Raw genomic sequence first — 24,592 nt, 5'->3', positions numbered from 1 at the left:
GCTCCCTGCTAGCCTCTCCTCGGCGCTGATCTCTGGAAGCAGCCGGTATGTCCCCCATCCAACTCCTATGTGTAGGGCAGGGATGGAGAACCTAGGGCACACGGGCCGGATTCGGCCCCGTGGTTAATTACATCTGGCCCATGGTGCCCCCCCCTCGTGTTCCCCTCCTGCCCTCTAAACCCCTCGGTCCCAGCCTGGAGCACCCTCCTGAACCCCAAATCCCTCATCCCTGGCCCCACATCAGAGCCCGCACCCCCAGCCAGAGCCCTCACTCCCCCGCACCCCAACCCCCTGCCCCAGCCTGAAGCCCCCTCCCACACCCTGAACCCCTCATTTCTGGCCCTGCACCCCATGCCCAGTGCCCGTACCTCCTCCCACACCCCAAACTCCTGCTTCAGCCTGGACCCTCCTCCCATACTCCGAATCTCTCAGCTCCATCCCCAGCCTGGAGCCGCCTCCTGCACCCCAAACCCATCATCCCTGGCCCCACCCCAGAGCCCGCACCCCCAGCCTCTCACATTCTAACCCACTGCCTCAGCCTGGAGCCCCCGCCTGCATTCTGAACTCATTTCTGGCCCATCCCGGAGCCCGCACCCCAGTCAGAGTCCTCGCTCCCTCCCTCAACCCAGCCCCCTGAGCCAGCCGGATGAAAATGAGCGAGTGAGTGAGGGTGGGGAGAGCAAGCGACAAAGGGGGGGATGGAGTGTGTGGGGGCAGGGCCTCAGAGAAGGGGCGGGACATGGACGGGGCCTTGGAGGAGGCACAGGGCAGGGGCGGGGCAAGGGTGTTCAGTTTTGTGTGAGTAGAAAGTTGGCAACCCTAATCACAGACAGCAGCTCGCTCATAAGAAGACATTGATACATATTCCTGGGGATCATTATACAATTGCTGGCTAATTCTGCAAAAGTTAAATATTTCCCGGACCTCTGCAATGAGGCAGAGATTACAGATTTGATGACAGCTCGTAAGGTCAGATGTGTTACGTTAAATATGTTAAGTGCTGGCATTATGCAAGAAAATTTAATTTCTAAAGTTAATACCCACTCACAAAACCTCAAATTCTATAATGCTGAGGCATCTTAAAGTACCATTAAACGTTAAGTAACATTAACTTTTAAAATTATTAATAAAAGAATTTATAATTTCATTAATGAATAAAGCTAAAGGTTCTAGACAAGCTTTCACAAATCCAATTAGCTAAGGTGCAAGTGGAAACATACTGAGTTACATGGAGCTACAAAATAATTGACTTAAATTTATCCTCAGTCAGGTCTAGGTTAATTATTTCCTTAAATAATGTAAGAACATTTGTTCCACAGAGATGATGATGAACAATCAGCTCAAATTATCTCCATTTGTTTTCCAGTCTACCACCTATTGTTTTCCATTCTCTAACCAAGAGTTGGAATTTGAGATATTAATGCTCCAGACTCAGAAGAGCATCTTTGACAATTTTATTTCTAGTAATAGATTAATTATTATTATTATTATTATTATTATTATTAAATACCACTAGTGGGGGTAAAAGTAATAATTTTTAAAAGAGGGAAAGAAATCTGGAAATCCTAATATAATACATTTCAAAAGTGTATTTAAATTAGCTAACAGTACCTGATACCCATTGAAAAATTAAATCCACTAGTCCATCTTTAAATGCATCATCAAAAGATTTATTGGATTCTGGAAATGCTTCACAGAAAGCAACATAGATGACTTGTGACAAACAATCAGGATACACCTGCCAAAATAAGAAATAAACTGAATATAATAATTATAAGGTTACAAAAAGAGCTTTAGTACTAATTTTACCATAGTTATAATTCTGTTTACATAAAAAATAAAGCAAAATGCAGTAATCATTGAACTAATGCATTCAAAATAGTTTGTCTTTATTATTTGTATGAAATATTAAATATCTGTCAAATATAATAGCAGGTGTAATGGTCAATACCTTGCTGAAAAAGGGTACAAGTCAAGGTTGGCAGCTAGAACAAGAATTGTAAAATGCTGATTCCAAAAGACTAAGTTTATAATCTCTGAATGAGTCATTATGGGCTCAAATGAAGCATGGATGAGTGAATTGGGAATAAAAAAAATTGCTTAAGGTTTAAGTAATCATTATATGTAATGAAAAGTAAGCATTTTGGAAAAGTTTGCCATGTTTATTTTAGGATCACATTTCATTGGTCACATATTGTTTAAGCCAGGTATTAATTTCAGATTGCCAGCATGTTGTTCTAACATTAGAAGTTGTCACTCTCCTCTCTCTTTCTTTCTCACCCCCACACACATTGCTCTGTTTTCTCTACCTAGAATATATAGGTTCAGATATGTGCATACTAACTTTTGCACCATATCAGCATTTTAAAAAAAAGTCTATTCAGATAACATTTTCATAAGAAAATACTATGCAAACATTTCATTCTTACAATTTAAACCTAGGAGTTTATTTTAAATTTCATATAAGTCATGCAGGCTGAATAAAAAACACAGCTGCTGCAACATATCAATCTGAATTTTAAATGCTAGCACATATCTGGATTCTGGTCCAAGCAATGTCATAATATATGTTGCATACTAAACACTTACACCATACAAATATACTTGTAACTATATGTATTTCTAATTCCTCCTTGGGAGTGGGAGGCAAGACCCCACCCAGAACAACACCTCATGGACTTGCACATGGCATTTTTAGACCTAATGACTATTTTCTCCTGGTTGATTGTACCACTTTGTGGCTACAGGGCCCCCAAATAGACACACCAACAGGAAAAGTCTAGCCAGAGTAAATTGTTTGTCAAATATACAGAGTGAATGGTGACGAAATAGCCTAGTAATAGCTTAAATGCAGCCTCACACTGGAGGAGTTCCAAATGCCACAGCCTCTGAGTTAGATTTGCTGGCAGGAAAATCAAGAGTAAGTCCTAGTTTATTGGATGTTCTTTTGTGCTCATCACCACAGTATTGGAGAACCTCACGTAAATTAATGAAATAATCCACATAACTCCTATATGAGGAGGAGAATATGAGTGTATATAGTGTGTCATCTGAGGATCTCAAAATGCTTAACTAATATTAGATAATTGACAGTTTAGTTTTAATTGCCCCACTAATCCTAAGGAAGGGTGCAACCCCTCTTGTAAGGTCCAGTTGATGACCTTTAGCTCAAGAAGAAGTTGATAATTATGTCCTCAGCATTAACGTACATGTGATTTAGTAGAAATTTGTATAGTGCTTTTCAGTAGGAGTATGCTACATAAGGTAACATGTTCAAAAATGCTTCCAGGCTAGATTCACAAAGGGGACTTAGGTGTTGCAACACTGAGCCTAACTCCTAGGAGCTCTGCCACTCAGTGGTATTCACAGCACTGAGTCTGACACCCAGGTTCCTCATACAACACATAGGGAGAGTTAGGCTCTCCCGGGGGCCAGGATGCGGGCGCATTAAGATGCCCGACGCCCGTGGGCACCGTGTTGGGGACCACTGCTCTATAGGGTACCTGGCCACATAAGCCAGGTCAGCTGCTTAGGTAACCTATGCCCTACCTGCCAAAATTCTCTCTCTCTCTCTCGCTCATTTAGATACCTTTCTCATGCTGGCTCTATATGTCCCTGTTCCCTGAATGTTTTTTGTGCAATTGTTGGGTTGTGTCCCCCCTGTACAGGGCTGGTGCAACCACTAGGCAAACTAGGCAGCCACCTAGGGCACCAAGATTTGAGGGCGCCAAAAAGCGGTGCCCAAAATGTCTGGGATGCTCACCTGGCGCCGGCTAAACGTGTAACCCTCTTTCCACCACTGTGTGAGGGGGTGCTGTGGCTTTGATCAGCTCTGGCTGGCAGGCCAGGAAGTGATGTCATTCCTCCTCCGGCCGCTGGGGGCGCTGTGCTGCTCCCTGCTGCTCTGGCTCTTCCCCAGGGCCCCCGCCCCTGCTAAGCCCCACCCTACCCCCACTCCCCTGAGCTCTGCAGCAGGGCCGGGCCTGCACTCACCGGTGGGGGGAAGTGCAGAGACCCGGCCCCAGCCGTGCCGCCAGGGAGTGCTGGGGGGCGGTTCCCCCCACCCTCCAAGCCAGCCCCGCAACCCTGGAGGCCTGACCCCCCACCGAAGCCTGGGCCCCCCCGCTCCCACCCCCCCACAGGGGCCTGGGGCACCACACCCCCAGCCCCATGGAGGGGCTGCGTAGGGCCCCAGAATATCTAGAGACAGCCCTGGTAACCACCACCCTGCCCGCAGCCAGCCCCTGCTGCACCCCCTGCCCGCAGCCACCCCTGCACCCACTGCCCTATCTCCAGTCAGCCCCACACCCCCTGCCCTGCCCGCAGCCAGCCCCACACCCCCTGCCCGCACCAAGCCTCTGCTGCACCCCCTGCCCTGCCCGCACCCAGCCCCCCACCCCCTGTCTCCAGTCAGCCCCACACCCCCTGCCCTGCCCGCAGCCAGCCCCACACACCCTGCCCGCAGCCAGCCCCTGCTGCACCCCCTGCCCTGCCCGCAGCCAGCCCCACACCCTCTACCCGCAGCCAGCCCCACAACCCTTGCCCTGCCCGCAGCCAGCCCCTGCTGCACCCCCTGCCCTGCCCGCAGCCAGCCCCACACCCTCTACCCGCAGCCAGCCCCACAACCCTTGCCCTGCCCGCAGCCAGCCCCACACCCCTTGTCTCCAGCTAGCCCCACACTCCCTGCCCTGCCCAAAGCCAGCCCCACACCCCCTGCCCTGCCCCCAGCCAGTCGCATAGCCCCTGTCTCCAGCCAACCCTTGCCGCAGCCCCCTGCCATAAGCCAGCCCCAAACCCCCTGTCTCCAGCCAACCCCGGACACCATCTCCAACCAGCTCCGCATCCCCTGCCCTGCCCAAAGCCAGCCAGCCCCGCACCCTGTCAGATTAGTCATTTATTTTCATTAAATATGTAGACTAAATAATGAAGTTAATAAATTTTCAAGCTGAATGTGTATTAATTCTAATGAACAATGCCACATTATGCAGTATTCACTTTTGAAAGTTTATAATAAGCGATGCTCCGGGGGGAGGGGTGGGGGCAGGGGGCGCAAGGTGGAAGTTTTGACTAGGGCGCAAAATATCCTTGCACCGCCCTGCCCCCACAAACATATGCTGCCATCTATCAATATCCTGAATCTAGACTACCTGCTGCAGAGTCTGGCAGGTAACAGGTATTTTTAGAGCACACCTACAGGATAAAGCCCTGGAGGTGAGGTAAGCATTCTCTCTCCTACTTCAAAAATCCCACTTCAAGGCTTTGGCTTCAGCTACTGCTGTGAGCAGCTTGTTAGCTGTTGGGTGGCAGCAAAACTTAGATTGCTTTGTAAATGCTTACCAGCAGAAATGTAGGTGCTCAAGGTACCTAGGCAGATAAAGGGATTAGGTGGCATATGAGCTGTCGCTCTGAAAATGTCAGTGGTGCCTACATGGTGGACTTAGGCACCTATTTACCTGTTTTGGTGCCTAAATCTCTTTGAAAGTCTGATCTTTTGGCCTCTGGTACTTTTGAAAATTTTCCCTGGGCAGCTGCTGCCCCCTAACTTCTATTTCCTTTTGTTCAGCCAGGAACCTCCTATACATCTCTCCCAAAACATGTATTGTTTAAGCAAGGGAATGTTTGTGTCTATGTTTGTGGGGGAGCTTGTCTCTGTATGGCTTTTCCCTCTGCCATACCAATTTCCATGAAATTAATGCATTTTTCCACACCATGTACAAGAGGGAAGAAAAAGAGACTTAAAAACTTGCCAAACTTATATAACTAATCATTGCAACTCATATGTTACTGTACCATTACCTGAAAAAAAGCATCTTTAGTATCACTGGGGACACATAGGAAAAGTGATACAAAGCTGTCTGCAATTCTGTCAAACAAGTAATCTTGATCTTCTTGATTAGGCTTAAAAGGAAAAATCAACATAAAATCAGAAATAGTTATGAATTAACATGATGATGGTCAGAATTTAGGCCCTGACTCGGCAGGGTACTTATTCATGCGAGCAATTCCACTACTACAGATAATATAATGACTTACATGTTTAAAGCTAGACATGTGCTTAAATACCCTGTTGAACTGTGGCATTAGCAATTTCTTGTAGCATTTAATCTGATGATATGAGGAACAACACTGTTATCGATATTTCCAAAGTAATTTTACATTTTGCTTTATTCTTTCCCCCTTTAAATTAATAGTTTTCTTAATTTTTTGCAAAAGCTCTTAATTTTGCACAGCACTTACGGACATGCTTAATTTGAATCATGTGTTTAATCCATCCCTATTAAGCACCACCTTAAATGTTGGGCTGAAGCACTGTACTGAGTCAAGATAACTCACAAGCACAGTCATGTACTGTATGAATATTTTCCCTTGGCTCCTCAGTTATGTACATATCGATAGTGTCAGGTAACAAAAGTAGTGATATTTTTGCTTTATGTTCTTATATTTAATTATTTCAAAACAAAATCTTGCATAAATCTTAGCATCATTAAACAAAGTAAGCAAAGCTAAAGTAAACAGTCAATTCTGGCTTAAAGTTTTATTTTAGTATTCAGTGATATAAACCGTCTGTCTTAAATGGCTCTTCACAAGTAAAACATATGTCCTCTGAGATCAGGTTAAAGTTAGATGTTTCATTCTGGGCCTACTTCTGCTCCTCTTGAATCTATTCAATCTATGGATCATGACTTTGTAAAACAAGAAATCTTAATTTTGTACATTTGATTAGAAGAGCTGTAAGAATAATTTTGTTGTATGTTTATACCTTAAACTTTTGAAGAAACCACCACCAAAAACAATCCTGTAAAACAGCAATGGATGCTTCCGAGAGAAACAACTTTCTCCAAACTTTAAAAACTTCTTCCTGTTGAAACAAACTTTTTGTTTAATTTATTTAGATTGTAGAAATGCAAAAAGTTAAAGACCACAAGAAGTGCACTTCATAACAAAATCCAGCAGATAGTAGAAAAATGTCTTAGCTTCAGCAAACACTTGGAAAAAAACCTCAAGAGGACAATGCTTAGCTTTAAGTTGAAGAGAAGCAGTTTCTTTCAAAATTATCCACTATGTTGAGTACAACATGGGGTACTCATGTGGATACAACGAAAGCCGGATATTCTTAAGGGCCAAGCATTTTCAGCTCGCATTGGCTTTGACTGGAGTTACAGATATTCAGCATATCTGAAACTCAGGTCCTAAATGTCTCAAATTTGGCACTCAAAAACTGAAATACACAAAATTAGTGAGGCCTTAGGTAGTGTTCTTTGCATTTGAATCCTAAAAATGAGTTCAACACAATGGCAATTTAAAAACAATACCTCAGAGAACAAGAGTAGCTAGCAAAATCAATAAAGCAGATTCATATATAAGTTCCATTTATTCCCCTCTGCATCAGGTAACAGGCATAAATTATGAACTGTGCATGGCCCCTGTTCAGAAGTATTAGTGAGGTTTTAGGATTGTCCTGGTGGGTAGCTCTACAGGACAAGGCACACATTAGCCAATGGTGCTGGAACTAAGGTGCTGGGGGTGTGGCAGCGCCCTCTGGATTGAAGTGGTTTCTATCATACACAAGGCTTACAGTTTTGTTCAATGTCTTTCAGCACCCCCACTATAAAAACCTGTTCCAACGCCACTGAAACTGGCCCCAAAATATTACAATTAATGCCATAAAAAGACTTTAAAACTCACATAATGGTATTTTTTCAATATGCTTATGTAGAGTGCAACTGCAGTCTTCTAAAAAATTTTTTCAAATGAGGCTATTAAAAAGTATTACAATACACAAATTGTATTTCTAAAGTTAAATTTTTGAAGTAGTTATTAAATCTGTTACTGTCTGATAACTGAGGGATTGTAAATATTATGTAATTTATGTACTGATTTTTTTCTGGAATTCATGCATTTTGACTCTGTCAGGTTTATTTATTATGGCAGCTATTAATTTCCTGTCATTTGCTGAAGCTAAAGTAGTGTCAGTATGACAAAAAACAGACTTTTTGGAGTTGGGCGTGGGACTAAAATTATGGTTTTTGAGATGTCCAAGTCATTTTTGGGTCTATATAGCAGGCTTTCTGACAGCATTGTGTGCCAAACATATGCATACATAAGTAATTTTTTTAGAAGTAAAAAATTTGTATATTTTGAATCTAAACATCTTGTTGAAGGCTGGTAGTGAAACGTTAGAAGTAATGTTCAGTCCCTCAAAATATACAGCACTATAATTTTCTTTTGTAAAAGTTATTACCAGCTATTCAAAGAATGACAGGTGACCTAAACACTTATTTGGGATAAGTCTTCAAAGGGTTATAAAAGGTTATAGCTCTGCCCCTCCCATTACAGTCTATGGATGATTTAGATTAGATAATAGGAAAAAAAACCCTAACTATAAGGATAGTTAAGTGCTGGAAAAGATTATCAAGGGAGGTTGTATAGTTCTTGTCATTGGAAGCTTTTAAGAACATGCTAGACAAACATCTGTCAGAGATGGTGTAGGTATTCGTAAACACTTGCACCCTCCTCTTTGTGTCATCAGTTAGTACCCCTCCTTCCCTGTTAAGTAATGGACTTACACTTTCCTTCATCTTACTTCTAATGCGTTTATAGAACCTTTTTATTGCCTTTTATATCCCTTGCTAGTTGTAACTCATTTTATGCCTCTCTGATTTTGTCCCTACGTGCTTGTGCTCTTCTTTTGTACTTATCCTTAGCAATTTGTCCTTGTTTTCACTCTTTGTATGATTCCTTTTTGATTTTCAGGTAATTAAAGAGTTCCTGATACAACTATATTTGTATCTTCCTATCTTTACTCTGCTTTGGGATAGTTTGCTGTTATGCCTTTAATGCTGTCCCTTTGAGAAACTGTCAGCTGTCCTGAGCTTCTTTTTCTTTCCCTTGGGACCTTATCTACCAATTCTCTACATTTGTTTATCCTCTTCTAAACAAAAGAGGCAGCTGGAGAGTCTGCTGGTAAGTGGCATTGAAGCTTCACATTAAGGGCAAATTTGAACCCTGGGAATTTGTTTCTTCCATATAGTTAGAGCTCCTCTAATGGATGGAGGGGAGAAGTCTAGCCAATAAATTAAATATCTCACACAAAAACCTGGTTTTGGGGCCAACAGGCAAAAAGACTAAAATTATTCACTAAGAACTAACTAACAATAATAACTAACACTAGCACCAAGAAGCAAGTAGACACTGGAGGGGTTCCTTCCACAGGAGATAAGAAGGAACTGAGGGATAGCAGGGACCACTCTGCCTTTTATGTTCTTGAGTGGGAGGTGCAAAGACATCTAGCAGGCACAGTCCTATTGGGCACTACTGCCCAAAAGAATGCCATTTTGTAGAAATAGGGTGCATGCACACCAAGAGTAGAATCCATGTGCACAATCTTTTGAAGAAACAAAGGGCTTGTCTTCCCTGAACTATTAGCTTGGGGTGTAACTCAAGTTTTTCCCTAACCTGATTCCTGTACACAAACACAAACCTCTAGCTCAAATTAAGTGGTGCTTTAAATTTGAGCTAGATAGCGTATAAGGGAACTTTAACACATACACACCAAAGCTTGCGTGCTGCTGTGATAGTAATGCAATGGGATGCAGGAACTTGAATTACAACTCATCAGCTTCTAACAGGCAGGTACCAGGATTTCACCTACAGGCTGGGGAAAGAGGCCAGGGCCATGGTTATAAGGGACATGGTCTGACTTCAGTCTAGAGGGTTCAAGGTCAGAAGCAGCAGTCAAGGTTGGAATCGAGGTCAATGAGTTGCACCATGTCAGAGCCAAGTGAGTCAGCCAAAGTATGGTTAGTAAAACAGAGGCAGGGCAAGACGCAGTAATGGAGCAGGGAACCAGGAACGAAGGCAGCCTGAGGAGTTAGGAGCAGAGCAGGAGACCAGGAACCAGAAGCAAGGCTTGGCATCAGGAGCAGGACTGGGGCCAGAAACCTGCAGTGAGGCAATGTATCAAGGGTCCGATTGCAGCAGCAAGCTGGAAATCTACCTAGTAGCACAGACAGCCTCCAGATGTTCTCCCTAGGGCAATTAGAGAACGCAGTAGGCTCTACCAGTCAGGACTTCCATGGGTGAGACATCCAGTGGAGCTTGAACCCCATAGGGCTCATTGGCTGCTGTTCCCTGCTTCACCAGACCTGTAGTGTGGCTGTGTGGACAAGGGATCCACACAGGAGCCTGCAGACCCGGGTTCCAGGTCCATGGATCCTCACCGCAGGAGTCCTTCAGACTATAGCCTCATGCACTACACAGGCCTGATTCATTTCTTGAGCACTGTCCATCCTGTGGATTGAATGAGAGATGGATCCTGTGCAAAAATACCACGTGATCATGTAATTAAAGACTATACTATAATGCATATACAGAAGGAGGCTGAATTAAGGTTATATAGGCAACCCTAATTTTGGCATTTTGGCCCACATCCCTAAAGGTATTAAGATGCCTAACTCCTATTAATTTTAATGGGAGTTAGGTGCCTAAATACCTTTGAAGATCTGGAGCTTACTAACTTCTGAGTGCTTGACTTTGCAACTCTAATATTACTTTAATGTATTTTTCCCCCAATATAATAACAGATCAGGTTTGAGACACAAGAAAAAGCTTTGAGAGGAAATGTTCATTGCTGCTGCCTGAGGTGAGCCGGTTGTGTGTATAAATAATGGACTTCACTGTCTAGAATGGACTTCACTGTCTATGAACATTTTAAAATATGTGTTTATTTAAGTTATAAACCATAAAGATCTGGCACTATTTTATGTTAGCAAACTGGAGTAAAGTGTACATACTTTGAAATTGTGAGCTTTTATAACCAAGTCCCAAAGTTTTGCTGCTTCCAAATGTCTTGGTAGTTCTGTAAGCTGTTTTAACTTGAAACCTGGGTATCTATAATTCTAAAAGGAAAAAAATGTTTAATTACTAATTATTACACTCTTTGTAGTTTCTCTTTTTTTGCTGAGAACATCTCACTTCAAATGTATCCACAATATATTTTTTCTAAACTGAAATTGAAGACACTTACCCACAATGGAAATGTTCCATTGTTGGGAGTCCCATTTTTTCAGTAGTATTTTCTTCACCAATTACTTTCTCTGATTGTCCAGACTCAATGAGAGGTCCAATTATCAATCAGTCAAGGTACAGCAAGAAATTTCTGCCTGATCATTAATAGATATTTTGCATCCCTATGATTCTGTCTCAAAAATTACTTCCCCCCAGAAGCTATAGAGTAAAACCTCAGTCGAGGTGTTTTGCTTTGTTTTTATATTTAAGTCGGCAGTTCAATTTGCAATCATATTTTGCTATTTCCCAGCCCCTGCCTTCATTTCCTTGTTGAAGCTAGTCACTGCAGAGTCATTCTGTTAATTGTATGGCAAGTGCATAACAGATAGCGTTCCAGCAGAGGCCATCGACATAGCTAAGAAAACAATTCTCCTGCTGCCTGACATCACCCTCATATAATTTGAACATGCTGTATGTTTTTTATTTCATGCCAGGAAGTCGGTGAGTTTGTATTTCAGAGTACAGAAAGCAAAATAAAAATAAGAATGCTTAGCATTTACATAGCACTTTATGTGTTCAAAGCATTATGCAGATATTACCACTCTATGCAGATAATACCACTCTTGTGAGCTAAGTGGGTTCTGATCTAGTGATGTCAATAAAATTACTCATGCAACTCACGTGAGCAGGTTATGGTCCTTAACTTTACAGAAGTCTCAGAAGAACACAGAACCTGATTTGCTATTTTTACATGTATCAGTAATATTTTTCTTAACTTAATTAGCTTGGTTAAAAATACATTATTGTGTTGTGATAGAAGTTTACATCTGTTCTTATTTCATATTATCTCCATGAAATTTGGCCAGTTAATATTTTAGTGCTCAGTTCCACAACACTGACAGCTATCACTAACTTTACTTATGTAAGTAATCACACTGATGCCTCAAATGGAGCAGTCAGAATCCCTGGCTGTCCCAGTGGCGCCTTGTGTGCTCTTACCGGTCAGATTTGGTTAAATGCTCCTTTAACTTATGAGAGGAGCAGGAGCAGAAGCAGACTCATGGGTGGCTAGAGAAAATATTCCTGCGGCAGAGAGGCTCAGCAGGGGCATATCCATGAGTGGACCTAGGTGGGCTATGGCTCACGCAGTTAGCACCCAATTAAGCCCTCCATCATAGCAGTAGTGAAGGGGCTCTTTCTGGCAGAGATTAATTTTGGGGAGACTGAGTCCCCTCTAGCTTTAGCTACCCACTGCCTATGAGCAGCCCCAAGCAGCCCCCGGAATCAGGAGAATATAAAACTGACACACAGCTACTGTTGCTTCCTGCACAGGTTCTTCATTAAGCACAGCTTAGAGAAAACCAAAAATTAGGCTCCAAGTATTCATTCATGACATATCAATTAAATCAAATTAAATCAACACACTCACACCATATCTGGATTTTCCATTATGCGGTATATCTAAATTTATATAATTAATAAAAATAATATCAAATCTTGAATATATATATATTGGGGCCTAATTCTGTATTCCTTTCTTTCCCTAAATTGCCACTGTTGACACAATATATTGGTTTGATATTATACTGTAATCTACTTTATGATATGTTTAGCAAACTTACCTTGACATTTTTTCTGCTTGATTCCTCAGTGATATATTTATCAATCTGAAAAATGTTTTAAACAAACCATTCACAACTAATGTTCAATGCACTTCTTACCATGAATTAAACATCTTGTATTCTCAGATAAAGGAAAACACTTTCAGCTGATGACATATTACAAGTCAGAACTTAAAATAGCCCGAGTATGACTTCAAATTGAAAAACATGGCCTGTGACACTCAAAGGCTTTAGGTCTTATCTACACTACAGAATATTGTGTGACAATATAAAGAACGATCATATTTTTGAGTAGCTTTATCTGTGTGATCATATAGGGCAGACCACAATCTCAGTCTAAGATGCAAGATAGAGGCCCCTTTGAAAATTTGGTCTTCACTGTCTAAACCTGTAACAGAATGCATTTTTTTTTAAATAAATAGTATACCTTTGTTTTCCCCATCTTGCCTGTTTGAATTGAAATTTCTTCTGAATCAGTAAGTTGAGTATCATTGGCTTTAAAAAAAAGAGTAAGATTTAGCAACAAAATAGCTCTGTTTTTTCAGCTTCAGGACAAATTCTGCTAAGCTACTTCTAAGGACAACCAATGTGCTACAGGACACGGTGCTGATGATTCAAGAAGTGGCTCTCCCCTTTCTAACTCACTATTGAACCAGTGGCCCAGCATGGACTGACAATGCATTGCTGGAAGTGTCTTTCAGATGAGATGTAAAATTGAGGTTCTAATCAACTGTGGTGACTAAGGACAACATTTTCATCCCCTCTAAGCCAGAGGGTATTTTTTGTGTTCACTTATCTGAGCCTCACTGATTGCACCAAAGGAATGCATATATTTTGTGTAGGTGAATTGTAAGTATTCATTTACTCCCTTCCCCCTGAAGCAGGTGGACTGGGAAACCAGGTAATTGGCAAGCCTTGGCTCCACATTCCCAGTGCATCAGACAATGTAGCTGAACTGGTGTAGGTTAGTGTAATTTGTTGTAAATATAGGAAACAAGAAAGGAATTAAGCCTCTTTGAGGCACAGTGACTCCCTGGGCTACTCCTACAGTGATATATATGCATATATGTTTCCCAGGACTACTCCTGAGGTTACACCCTATGCACCATTCCTTACGCAAGGCTATACATGAAGATACAATCTATCCCTATTGAACACTGCATAATCATTTTCTACTGTGCAAGTTTCATTCTACTTTATTTCACTGGATGTTTATCCAATTCTCTGTCTATATATACACACTGCTTTCCTCCCCCGCCTCCCCCATACTAGACAGCATACTCTCACAGCTATTTCCAAAAACTGGAACATAATCACTAGGGCGATGCCAGAATTTAAACATTGGGAAATGGATTAAATTACTTCATTCACCTTTCAACCATTATTCCCAGTAGTAATAACTAAAATAATTGCCCATTACTTTGCTCTAGTGAAACACGATGGTCATCTTCCTCTGTTGGTCTTTGTTGAAAAGAAAATATTTTTTCAGCATGTTTCTTCAGTTCAGCTGTGCACTCATCGATTCTCTTCTCCAAATCTGAGACAAGGCTGATTTGTAGTGGAGCATTGTCATACAGAAACTTAGAAATAGCATCAAATGAATAGTCATTTCTTAATTTGTCCACCAAAGGACGATCTTCATCTAGAAAGGGAAATCTTGGCCAATCATCCTGCAATAATTACATGTTAAAAAGAATTAGGCATAAGCATAATCAAAAATGTTAAGATAAAATTAAGAATCAATTATATGTGACATTTACATTTTTACAATGCACTGCAGTTCCAGTACAAACACACTTTTCCTATTCATTTTAATGACCTCTAATTTTGACATCATTGTTTAAAGGACTCTAATTTCTTCTTATGTTGAATAGTGCACTCACATTTGGTTACAACAGTCAGCAAAAATAGGAATGGGCCAGAGAAGGGCAGAACAAATTCATGTTGAGTGCAGGGCTTTATACAAGGACTTTTTAGTTTGAAAAGGAGACATCATGCATAGAAGAGTTATCATGGTTCTAAGGACACTTATAAAGTCCTTTGTAATTTATGTTCTCTGAAAGTATAGTAATGTCTTCCATCTGTGGTGCATGCCCCTGAAAGCAGAGGCACGGACTAAGGTCCTCAATCCAGCAAAGCACTTAAAGCTAGTGCTTAACTTTAGGCAAGCATGAAGTATTTAAAATTACCCATGGGATTAAGTACTTTGCTGGAGCAGAGACTAAATGCTAAAGTGTACAATCATAATAAATTGATCATGACTATACCAGGATTGGACACTGTTTTAACCCCACAGTAAGCAGTGGACATGTTCTAATCTAATCTTTTGACCTGAGCGGTTAGCCAAAAATTTGGGGTCCAGTATGTTGTCGCAGTTAGGAGGAGAAGGTGGTGATAGTCAGGTATTTCTTTCATGCAGTTTTGTATATTACAAAGAATGTATGAAGGTTTGCGTCTCTGAATGCAGAAGCAATCAAATGGCAGGAAACAGCTTTCTTTGCTCACAGCACTAAGAGCACTCTTTTCACTGTGCACCCCAACCCAAAAACCTTGCCCCAGATTTCTTCCAAGGTCAACCAATGTGCTTTCATCAGCTTTTTCAGGCTGCCTCTCCCTCAGTCTTTCCCTGGTTTATGTCTGTTCTGCCTCCCACCACCACACCACAAAATAATACTCAACAAAAGCTCCTGGGTGGGTTCACATAATTCTTTTCTCTTCACTGGGGGCCTATCCTTACAGTTATGTTAATTGAAGGGTGAATTCACACCTGTCAACCTCAAATGAGGTTTTAACTCAATCCAAAGGTTTCACCCATATACCAACTAATCATCTCCTATAACGAATAGATATAGGTCCATTGCAGTGGTTTCTCTCTCCAAACAAGAATGGACGATTGGCTGACGCATCACTGGTAATCAGTCTTAATATGGAATGTTTTGGTGGTAGACAGTTTGTAGAATTTACAGGGAGATCAGGAAAATCTCCCCTATAAGTTTATCAACGCAAGACAAGGTAGAATCGCTAGAACAGGGTTTCTCAAACAGGGGTCACCACTCGTGTAGGGAAAGCCCCTGGCAGGCCGGGCCGGTGTGTTTACGTGCCCCGTCCGCAGGTCTGGCCGATCGCGGCTCCCACTGGCTGCGGATCGCTGCTCCAAGCCAATGGGAGCTGCTGGAAGCGGCAGCCAGTAAGTCCCTCGGCCCGTGCCGCTTCCAGCAGATCCCATTGGCCCAGAGCAGCGATCCACAGCCAGTGGGAGCCGCGATCGGCCGGACCTGCGGACAGGGCAGGTAAGCACACCGGCCCAGCCTGCCAGACGCTTTCCCTACACAAGTGGCGACCCCTATTTGAGAAACCCTGTGCTAGAATAAGCAAAACTGATTATTCCCCTTTTCACAGTTGGCAGAACTTTTTGTCTTTGGCCCTGCTGTTATGGTAATAAAGTTGTGGCCTGGTCATCTATTTTAAACAAGCTATGAGTCAGTGTGCTCTCTCAAGCATGCTCTCCACAATAAAACAGGAATTACTGCCATAGCAGACACAAAACTTCCTCCGTGGCCTATATGTGGAAAAAATGCAGGTTAACAACATAAGCGCTGTTCTCTGGAAGGTTTGCCATTTCTACAAAGCTCTTAGTTTCCACTGCCCAAGGGCCTAGGAAATACAATCCACGTTCAAAACTTGGTTTTCAATATTTATATTCATATGGCTTTTGCTCAAGGCCTTGTTCTTGCATGTTTATTCCACTACACACACACAATAATAAGCATTTTTACTTACCAATTTCTGAGACTGTAAGAATTCTTCAAAAGTACCAGGAGGCCCTTGCATCTTCTATCAAAGTACAAATATGAATTACTCTTATTAAAATACCTTATAAAATTGAGATGGAGTTTAACGTATTGTTCTTAGTAAACAAAGCAAACACCATGATGTATACAGTATATACTCATAGTTAGCACTAATAAATGAGAGACCCATTGAGTGTTACCTAATTTTGAGAATTAATAAACATGAGAACAAATGTGATGACAAGAAAGGACACAGCATCACAAAATGTAGTTTTCCCATGTATTTTGACCAGTGTGAAATATTTATAAACAACACTTTTTAGTATATTAATAGATATACTGCAATATACTTTGTAAAAGTAGTAAAGTCTTATTAGTATGATAATCTGAATTGTTCTTAATTCAATTTTTGCTTAGAAGTGGGGAGAAGTATCAGGTTTGCAGATTAGCAAGTAGTCCCATTGAAATCACCAGATTGACATTTTCTGAGTTTAGAGCAATTAAAAACTCAACCATAATTTAAAAAAAGTCTGGGCAGAAAAGTAGCCTGAGAAATCTTTTAGAAAAGATATGTCACTGAAAATAGGGGCCTAGTATGGGTCACCACTGAGAATGCCAGAGGACAGACTGCAAGAAATAGGGCAAACACCCCCCAAAAGGGGTGGTTTACTCTATAATTATATTTCACAAAGCTAGTATCACCATACTGGTTAGCAAGAAGCCGAAACAAGAAGCCCTTAGGCCAGGGGTGGGCAAACTTTTTGGCCTGAGGGCCACATCGAGTTTCGGAAATTATATGGAGGGCTGATTAGGGGAGGCTATGCCTCCCCAAACAGCCAGGCGTGGCATGGCACGGCCAACCCCCCACCGCTTCTCGCCCCCTGATGGCCCCCCCCGGACTCCTGCCTCATCCAACTCCCCCTGTTCCCTGATGGCCTCTTCTGCCCCATTCACCCACCCTTGCTCCCTGTCCCATGACAGCCCCCAGAACTCCTGCCCCTAACTGCCCTCCCATCCAACCCCCCCCCAAGATCCCTGCCCCCATTCAACTCCTGTTCCCCGCCCTCTGACTGCCCCAACCCCGATCTACACCCCCACGCCCAACCACCACCCCGAACTCCCCTGCCCTCTATCCAACCCCCCCCCCGATCCCTGCCCCCTTACTGCGCTGTCTGGAGCACCGGTGGCTGGTGGCACTATAGCCGCACCGCCCGGCTGGAGCCAGCCACACCACCGCACAGCACAAAGCACCGGGTCAGGCCAGGCTCTGCATCTGGCTGCCCCAGAAGCTCACAGCCCCGCCACTGAGAGCATTGTGCTGGCGGCACAGTGAGCTGAGGCTGCGGAGGAGGGGGGACAGCAGGGGAGGGGCCAGGGGCTAGCCTCCCAGGCCAGGAGCTCAGGGGCCAGGCAGGACGGTCCCGCAGGTCGGATGTGGCCCGCAGGCTGTAGTTTGCCCACCTCTGCCTTAGGCATTCCAGTCCCTGGCTTATTTCTGGACTTTTATGATGTGTGTTTATTAAAATCAAAATACCACACATAGGGTTCTTCTGTTCCCAAAGGACCAGCCACTATCCCCAGGTCAATATACACATTTCAGGATCTCACCAAAATACCATGCTACAATTGAGTAAACTAACTAACGTTTTATTAATAAAAAATGAAAAGAAGAGAGTTATTAAATGGTTAAAGTTAATCATATATTTTACAATTGATTTCAGAGTCTGTAGATCAGGATATATTGAATCCAGTTGTTCATCAAGGTGTAAAGTCTCTAAGTCTATGTAAGTCTCTTAGAGTCCTTTCATAAGTTTGTCAGGGTTTACCCGAAATGGATTTGGGGAGTCCTATCTTGCTAGGGTGACCAGACAGCAAGTGTGAAAAAATGGGATGGGGGATGGGGGGTAATAGGAGCCTGTATAAGAAAAAGACCCAAAAATCAGGACTGTCCCTATAAAATCAGGACATCTGGTCACACTATATCTTGCATCTGGAATAGCCCCCTGAATATTATCCAGAAAGATCAGAGCTACCGGATCTTGCCCAATGCTTCTTCTGTTATAGCTGAAACAGGCTGGCAAGCTGACCATCGTCATCTCCATGTGGGATCCTCCTTTGATGAAGAATGCAGCATGCTTCCATTGGTGGGCCACTCAGTTGTTGCAGCCATTCAAAACTACTAAGGTGGTTTACAGATGGTTTTTCAATGTGAGTCAACAAGCTTCAGATAGTAATGTTATTGACATAGGCTATTTTAGTAAGCTTCATCTCAATGCTAAATCCAGGTTTTTAATCTACTAACAATTGAGTATAGTTGCATATATAATGCAAAGGCAATATAGAATTACAGGATATGAAAAGGATTTAGCATCTACAAGCTAATTTGGTTACATTGGTAAACTTTCAACAGGATATAGATAAACACCGACAAACACCTTTAGCATCTACTCTTGATTTTTATCAATACAAGCAAATGGGTTTATGTTTATCAGCCTAATTAACATCTCTTTGATACCCACATACAATCACAATGCCTCTTGACATGCCTTTAAGAGTCATAGCCAGGTGAACTGCCTGTTGCTTTCACTCCAAACTGGCATGCTTACCACCTACTCCCCACAGTGCTCCCTGGCTGTGGCTCGGCATGGCCTCTTGGTGGCACTGTGGGAGCATCAGCTGTCGACAGGCTCTGCAGACCTAGGTTCTCATGATCCCTGAATCCTTACATCATCCCCCACTTCAAAGCCCCCTTCCTCTCGGTGGATGCCGGACCTGGTTAATCCAGCTAGGGTGAACAGACAGCAAATGTGAAAAATCAGGATGGGGGTGGAGGGTGATAGGCGCCTATATAAGACAAAGCCCCAAATATCGGGACTGTCCCTATAAAATTGGGACATCTGGTCACCCTAAATCCAGCTGGTTTTGATTAAGCCTTTTTACCAGGCATGGACATAGGCAGTGGTCTCCCAGGAGCATCCCTTAGGACCATCGCCCTCCCAATCAATTAGGTAGCACAGTCTCCCTCTTTGCAGTTTAGACTTCAGGATAGAGTGGCCTATATAGTCCTCATGCCCATGGACCTTGACTGGCAGGGGCAGTTGATGGGACCAATCAGGAAAGTGGTACCCTATATAAGGCTTCAGGAGGGATACATGGGAAATGGTATGTACCTTAAGAGATCAATGGAGCTGTAATTTGAAGATGACAGGATTGATTTGCTGATAAATCTGGAAGGGTCCAAGAAACTAGTGGGTTAGAAGGAATTTGTAGTCCCTTTCTGCATCTTTGAGATGGTCCTTAAGCTCCTCCTGGATACGGTGAATTTGCTGGATCCAGCCACCAGCTACTGGGTCCAGGGAGGCCGCTGGCAAGGCCAGTTGGAAGCAAGAGTGGAAGCCCTAATTGGTAAAGAAGGAACTCTGCCCCGTGGAGGTGAGGTTGGTGATTTTGTATGAGAACTCAGCATAAGGAAGGAGGGAGAATCAGTAGTTGACAAAGCAATTTAGGTATTGCTCTGATACTTGGTTCTTGCTCTCCATCTGCCTTGGGGTGGTATGTGGAGGAGGTAAAAGCACAAACATCCATTAGCTGGAGCACTTCATGCCACAAAAGTGAGACAAACTGTGGGCCTCAGTCTGAGGTGATACAGCTGGAAAGCCCATGAAGACAGATCATATGAACTACTAGGAGCTGAGATGGTGTTTCAGTAGAGGGCAGGCTGTTACAGGGGATGAAGTGCACCATTTTGGTCATTTGGTCTACAACAATCAAAACCATGGTGCGGCCATCAGAGACAGGGAGTTCCGCTATCAAGGGTGATTGAGGCCCGGGCTCTAGGCAGGATCTCCAGGGGTACTAGGACACCAAGGGGCTTAGTATAGGGCGTCTTGGTGCACACCGTCTGGTAACAAGAGTCAATGTCATCCCGGACTTCAGATCGCATAAGAAGGCCACCAGAGCAAAGGAGAAGCTGTGCGGAAAGTCTTATGATGGCCAAAGTAGTCTCATGGCAGAGATGGAGCACTTATAGACGGGGGCACCCTGGTGGAACATATATGCGCCCATGAAGGTAGATGATGCCATCCTGTGTGGCACATAGTATTTTGGTTCTAGCCCTCATTTGATCAGGATGTCCTGTTATCTCCTGGGATAATGGATTGTTCCATGAAGAATGGATTAGATGAAGGAGGTCTCTGCACACTGTGGCACTAAGGAAGTTGTGAGGTTTTAAGAGATAAGGTGATTCTTGGTTAGGTTCCTTGCCCGCCTCCCCCTTTCAGGATAAGGCGTCAGCTTTCCCATTCCTGGTTCCAAGGAGATAGGTGATGATGCAATCAAACACAGAGAAGAAGAATGCCCACCTGAGCCATCTTTGCTTCAAGGCTCAAGGCAAAGGCATGTCCTGGTTAATGCTTAATTTGTAATGAAAGAGGTGCTGGGGCTCAACAATTAGGTGCTGGGGCTGAAGCAATTTTTTACATTCATAATTGATGTAGCAAGCCCAGAGGGGCTGGGGCTAATGAACTGCCAAGCCTAGAAAGTGCCAGGACTCCGCTCTGGCACAAATTAAATGCTGGTCCTGGTGCTCTCCAATAAAAACGCAGATTACCGTGCCATCGCCATTCATTTTCTTCCAGGGTCAAGTGTCAGTGGCCCACATCAAACTGCATCAGTTCCTAGTTGGGCCCTGGGGTTTCAGTGTGTGCCCCCCACCCCTCCTCCTTTTGCTCATGCAGCTGGTTGTCAATGTGGAGAGAGAGGTCAATGAATGCATCAAAATGGGGCAGGGTCTCAATGTGGGCTAGCTCATCCTTTACTTCCTCACTAAGTCCATACTGAAAATGGTGTAATTGGACTGCCTTGTTCCATTCAGTGCTAGTAGTGAGTCACTGGAACTAGGCAGCATATGAGGCAGCTGGACCTTGGTGGAGCCTTTGTAGTGCTGCTTCTGCTGAGCAAGTATGGTGAATCAGAGGGCTGCAGGGTATTGTCACTCTGGGTCTGTTGGGCGGTACTTCCTGTGGCTCCTACTTTCCCTGGCTGTGGTTCTGCATGGCTTCTTAATGGCTCTGTGGGACTATCAGCTGTCCCAGGCTCTACAGATCTGGTCCCCAGATCCTTACAATGCCAATATTTTAATGTTTCAAATCATTGTACAAAGCAGAATGCAAAGGAGTTAATCAGTTTCAAATACTGTGGAACTCCTTGCCAGAGGATGTCGTGAAGGCCAAGACCATAACAGGGTTCAAAAAAGAACTAGATAAATTCATGGAGGATAGGTCCATCAATGGCTATTTGCCATGATGGGCAGGAATGGTGTCCCTCTGTTTGCCAGAAGCTAGGAATGAGTGATAGGGGATGGATCACTTGATGATTACCTGTTCTATTCATTCCCTCTGAGGCACCTGGCACTGGCCACTGTCGGAAGACAGGATACTGAGCTAGATGGACCTTTGGTCTGACCCAGTAGGGCCATTCTTATGTACTTTTGGTCTGACACTTAAGAAGTGCTGAACTCTGGCAACTCCCAATAAAGTGCTTCTTAGTATCAAATACATGAAGATATTATCTGTATAAAATAGTAGATGGTACCATTTAGTAAACTCTGTTGAGACAACGTTTTAGCAATAAGAGTTGGGTGACTATTATAGAATAAGGTGCTGTCCTGGTCATATAAACAAAAGCTTTTTCCACTTACAGTGTCACAAAATGTGAAAAGTTAGTTCTTGAAAAAAGAAGCTTTGATACTGTAGTGTATCACTTTACAAACCTATTGTGACTGCCATAGACTGACAGTGAAATAATCTAACTCCTGTGAAATGCAGCCACTTATTTTTTTACTGCAGTATATCACACATTGCCAACAAGAAAACATGTCAAGCCAAAAGCAACAATAAGATGTGGTTAAATACTGCTCTCAGTTATATCCATGCAATCTCATTGAAGTCAATGGGATTTCATCAGTGTAACTGAGATCATAATTTGGCATAATATCGGTCCAGCAGTTTGCCCAAGAATACTGTCTGCAATACGACGATGAACAATATACCACAGACTGCTCCTTTAACCAACAAGTGACTAAATAGTTATCAAATCATTTGGAATTCATTTTAGTAATATGGCATTATTTATGTTACTAAATCTTAAAGCATAATCTCTCAGTCATGCAAAACTACAGAGAACAATTTGTTTCCAAATCTAAAAGAAGTATTTTTTTCTTGAGGGAATCCAAATTTGTGAAAAAATGTAAATGTCATGACAAATCAGGTACATACTGAACCACATTTCATTTGAAATACTGAAAACTGAAAACTTCTGAATGTAAGTCTGTATGTTCAAATTTCATCTATGAGTGACCCATGTTCAACAAGAATGGCAAAAGCCTAAGCATTATTAAACATACTAAAGTACATTAACTAATAATACATCTTCTATAGTACCTTTTATTCAAAGTTATCGTAGCATTTTAATTCATTAAGCATCACAACACCTTAGTGACATAGGCAAGGTTATCTCCTAACCATTTTGTTTAGCAGTGAAAAAATGCAGCTATACACATTTAAGCAGAACTCAGGTTCTATTTATCAGCACACTTCAATACAATATAATACAATAGTAAAATGTAATAGTAACAATAATCTTGTATCTACAGTGCACTCCTTGTCAATGAAATGAAACAAACATAAACAAATACTATCCTCTTAAAATAAAAAAAATAGAATTGGCTAAGTAAAGGACAGGAAGAAAAGATGAAAATATAGGGTCAACAGTTATTCTAAAAACTTTTTAAAAGAGTTTTAAGATGCTTTGAAAAATAAAGAAGGACAAAATGAGTTGGATTTTGGGCGGCTGAATGTTCAACACTTTATAGCCAACTGCTGCAAAATTCAGCAGAATTACTGTGGATTTACACTGCTATCCATGGTCCTTTTTAATATCTTTATAAACTCTATATTGAAAGGTGTGTGGGTGATCAGAATGTCTATTTTCTATAAGTTTAATCAAAATATTGTCTAGTGTGTCAAAATTAATGTGAGGCACTATATTTGAGGCAGGTCTTAGAAGTATGCCTTTCTCTATTCTAAATACTATGCAATATAAAAGATTATGCTTTCCATTTATGCAGATAAGTATAATCTCTCCAACATAACCTTGCTAATCCTTTCTGTCAGCAGTATTTGTTCAGTGTTGTTATAATGAATGAGAAACATGGAGGTTTAGGAATCTTGTTTTACTGCAGTTAATGAGGGACTGAAGCAAGATCTTAATTTCCTTTTCTTTTACTGCTGATGATCAAGATATAAGCTACACAGAGCTTTCTTTTTCTTATAAACAGCCAGCTCCTGATTTTCAGTGAATGCAGCAATCTGTAACATTACCACCACTGAATCTTGCACCACCACCCCCAAAAAGATTGCTGAACATAGTGAACAAAGGTGGTAAACAACAATGATGAAGAAAATGTTTACTGGCAATTAAAATGTTCAGAGCACTTTCATGTGGTTTGGGTCAAATCTTATATTGTTGGAATGTAAAATGTATCTGAGGGATTTAATTCATTTTTTCAAATGTCTTTTTATATGTTATTTACCCTCGACTCCCTATCTGTGATACCAAACAAGTATAAAATAAATATGATAAATATTTATTTTACTAGTTTAATATGCTATTTTGCGGCTATTGGAGAAACATACTAAGCTTTCAGCAGCACTACACTATTTTTGTAATAAAACCTAAAATATGTTGGTTATTTTCATATTTTCACGCTTCGCATCAGTACTCTTGAGTGCCTGTTTCAACTTTTCCTTCCTTGTTAACCATGAGACACAATGGGGAAAATATCCCCCTGGAGACAAGCCATGCTGTGAACAACCAAGACCCCCTTGCACCCTCTGCGTGGACCCAGGACCACTTCGGGGTGCAGGACTGTCCTACCAGGGATGCCCAGAAATGGGGACGGGAGGAACCCGGCTCCTCCCCTCTCTTCAGGGCCGGCTCTACATATTCGGCCACCCCAAGCAGTCATGCGCGGGAGATACCCCGGACCTCCCACTGGCTTGACTGGTGAGGGTCTGCTAGTCGCACGGCTCGGCTGGACCTCCCGCAGCTGCGGACGGTTGGCTGGTCCGGCGGCTCCGGTTGAGCGGCCGCAGTTATGCCTGCGGGAGGTCC

At 42.6% G+C, this 24,592-nt stretch overlaps 1 protein-coding gene across 7 annotated transcripts in view; it reads right to left on the bottom strand.

Moving 5' to 3' along the window:
* The window catches only part of FAM227B (family with sequence similarity 227 member B), a 203,421-nt gene extending 178,928 nt beyond the window's left edge, over positions 1-24,493 (bottom strand). For all 7 annotated transcript variants that reach the window (XM_039490421.1, XM_039490422.1, XM_039490427.1 and 4 more), the window contains exons 1-9: positions 24,356-24,493; positions 16,410-16,463; positions 14,050-14,299; positions 13,057-13,124; positions 12,630-12,674; positions 10,794-10,898; positions 6,761-6,859; positions 5,797-5,898; positions 1,612-1,738 (exon numbers count right to left, since the gene is read on the bottom strand). In XM_039490421.1, the coding sequence (XP_039346355.1) occupies positions 1,612-1,738; positions 5,797-5,898; positions 6,761-6,859; positions 10,794-10,898; positions 12,630-12,674; positions 13,057-13,124; positions 14,050-14,299; positions 16,410-16,460 (847 nt within the window). In that variant the 5' untranslated portion in view covers positions 16,461-16,463; positions 24,356-24,493. The remainder of the gene's footprint in view (positions 1-1,611; positions 1,739-5,796; positions 5,899-6,760; positions 6,860-10,793; positions 10,899-12,629; positions 12,675-13,056; positions 13,125-14,049; positions 14,300-16,409; positions 16,464-24,355) is intronic.
* Positions 24,494-24,592: the final 99 nt, after the last annotated feature.

Source organism: Mauremys reevesii, linkage group 10 (assembly GCF_016161935.1).
Source record: "Mauremys reevesii isolate NIE-2019 linkage group 10, ASM1616193v1, whole genome shotgun sequence".
NCBI lineage: Eukaryota > Metazoa > Chordata > Testudines > Geoemydidae > Mauremys > Mauremys reevesii.
This window is presented reverse-complemented; position numbering and strand designations above follow the sequence as displayed.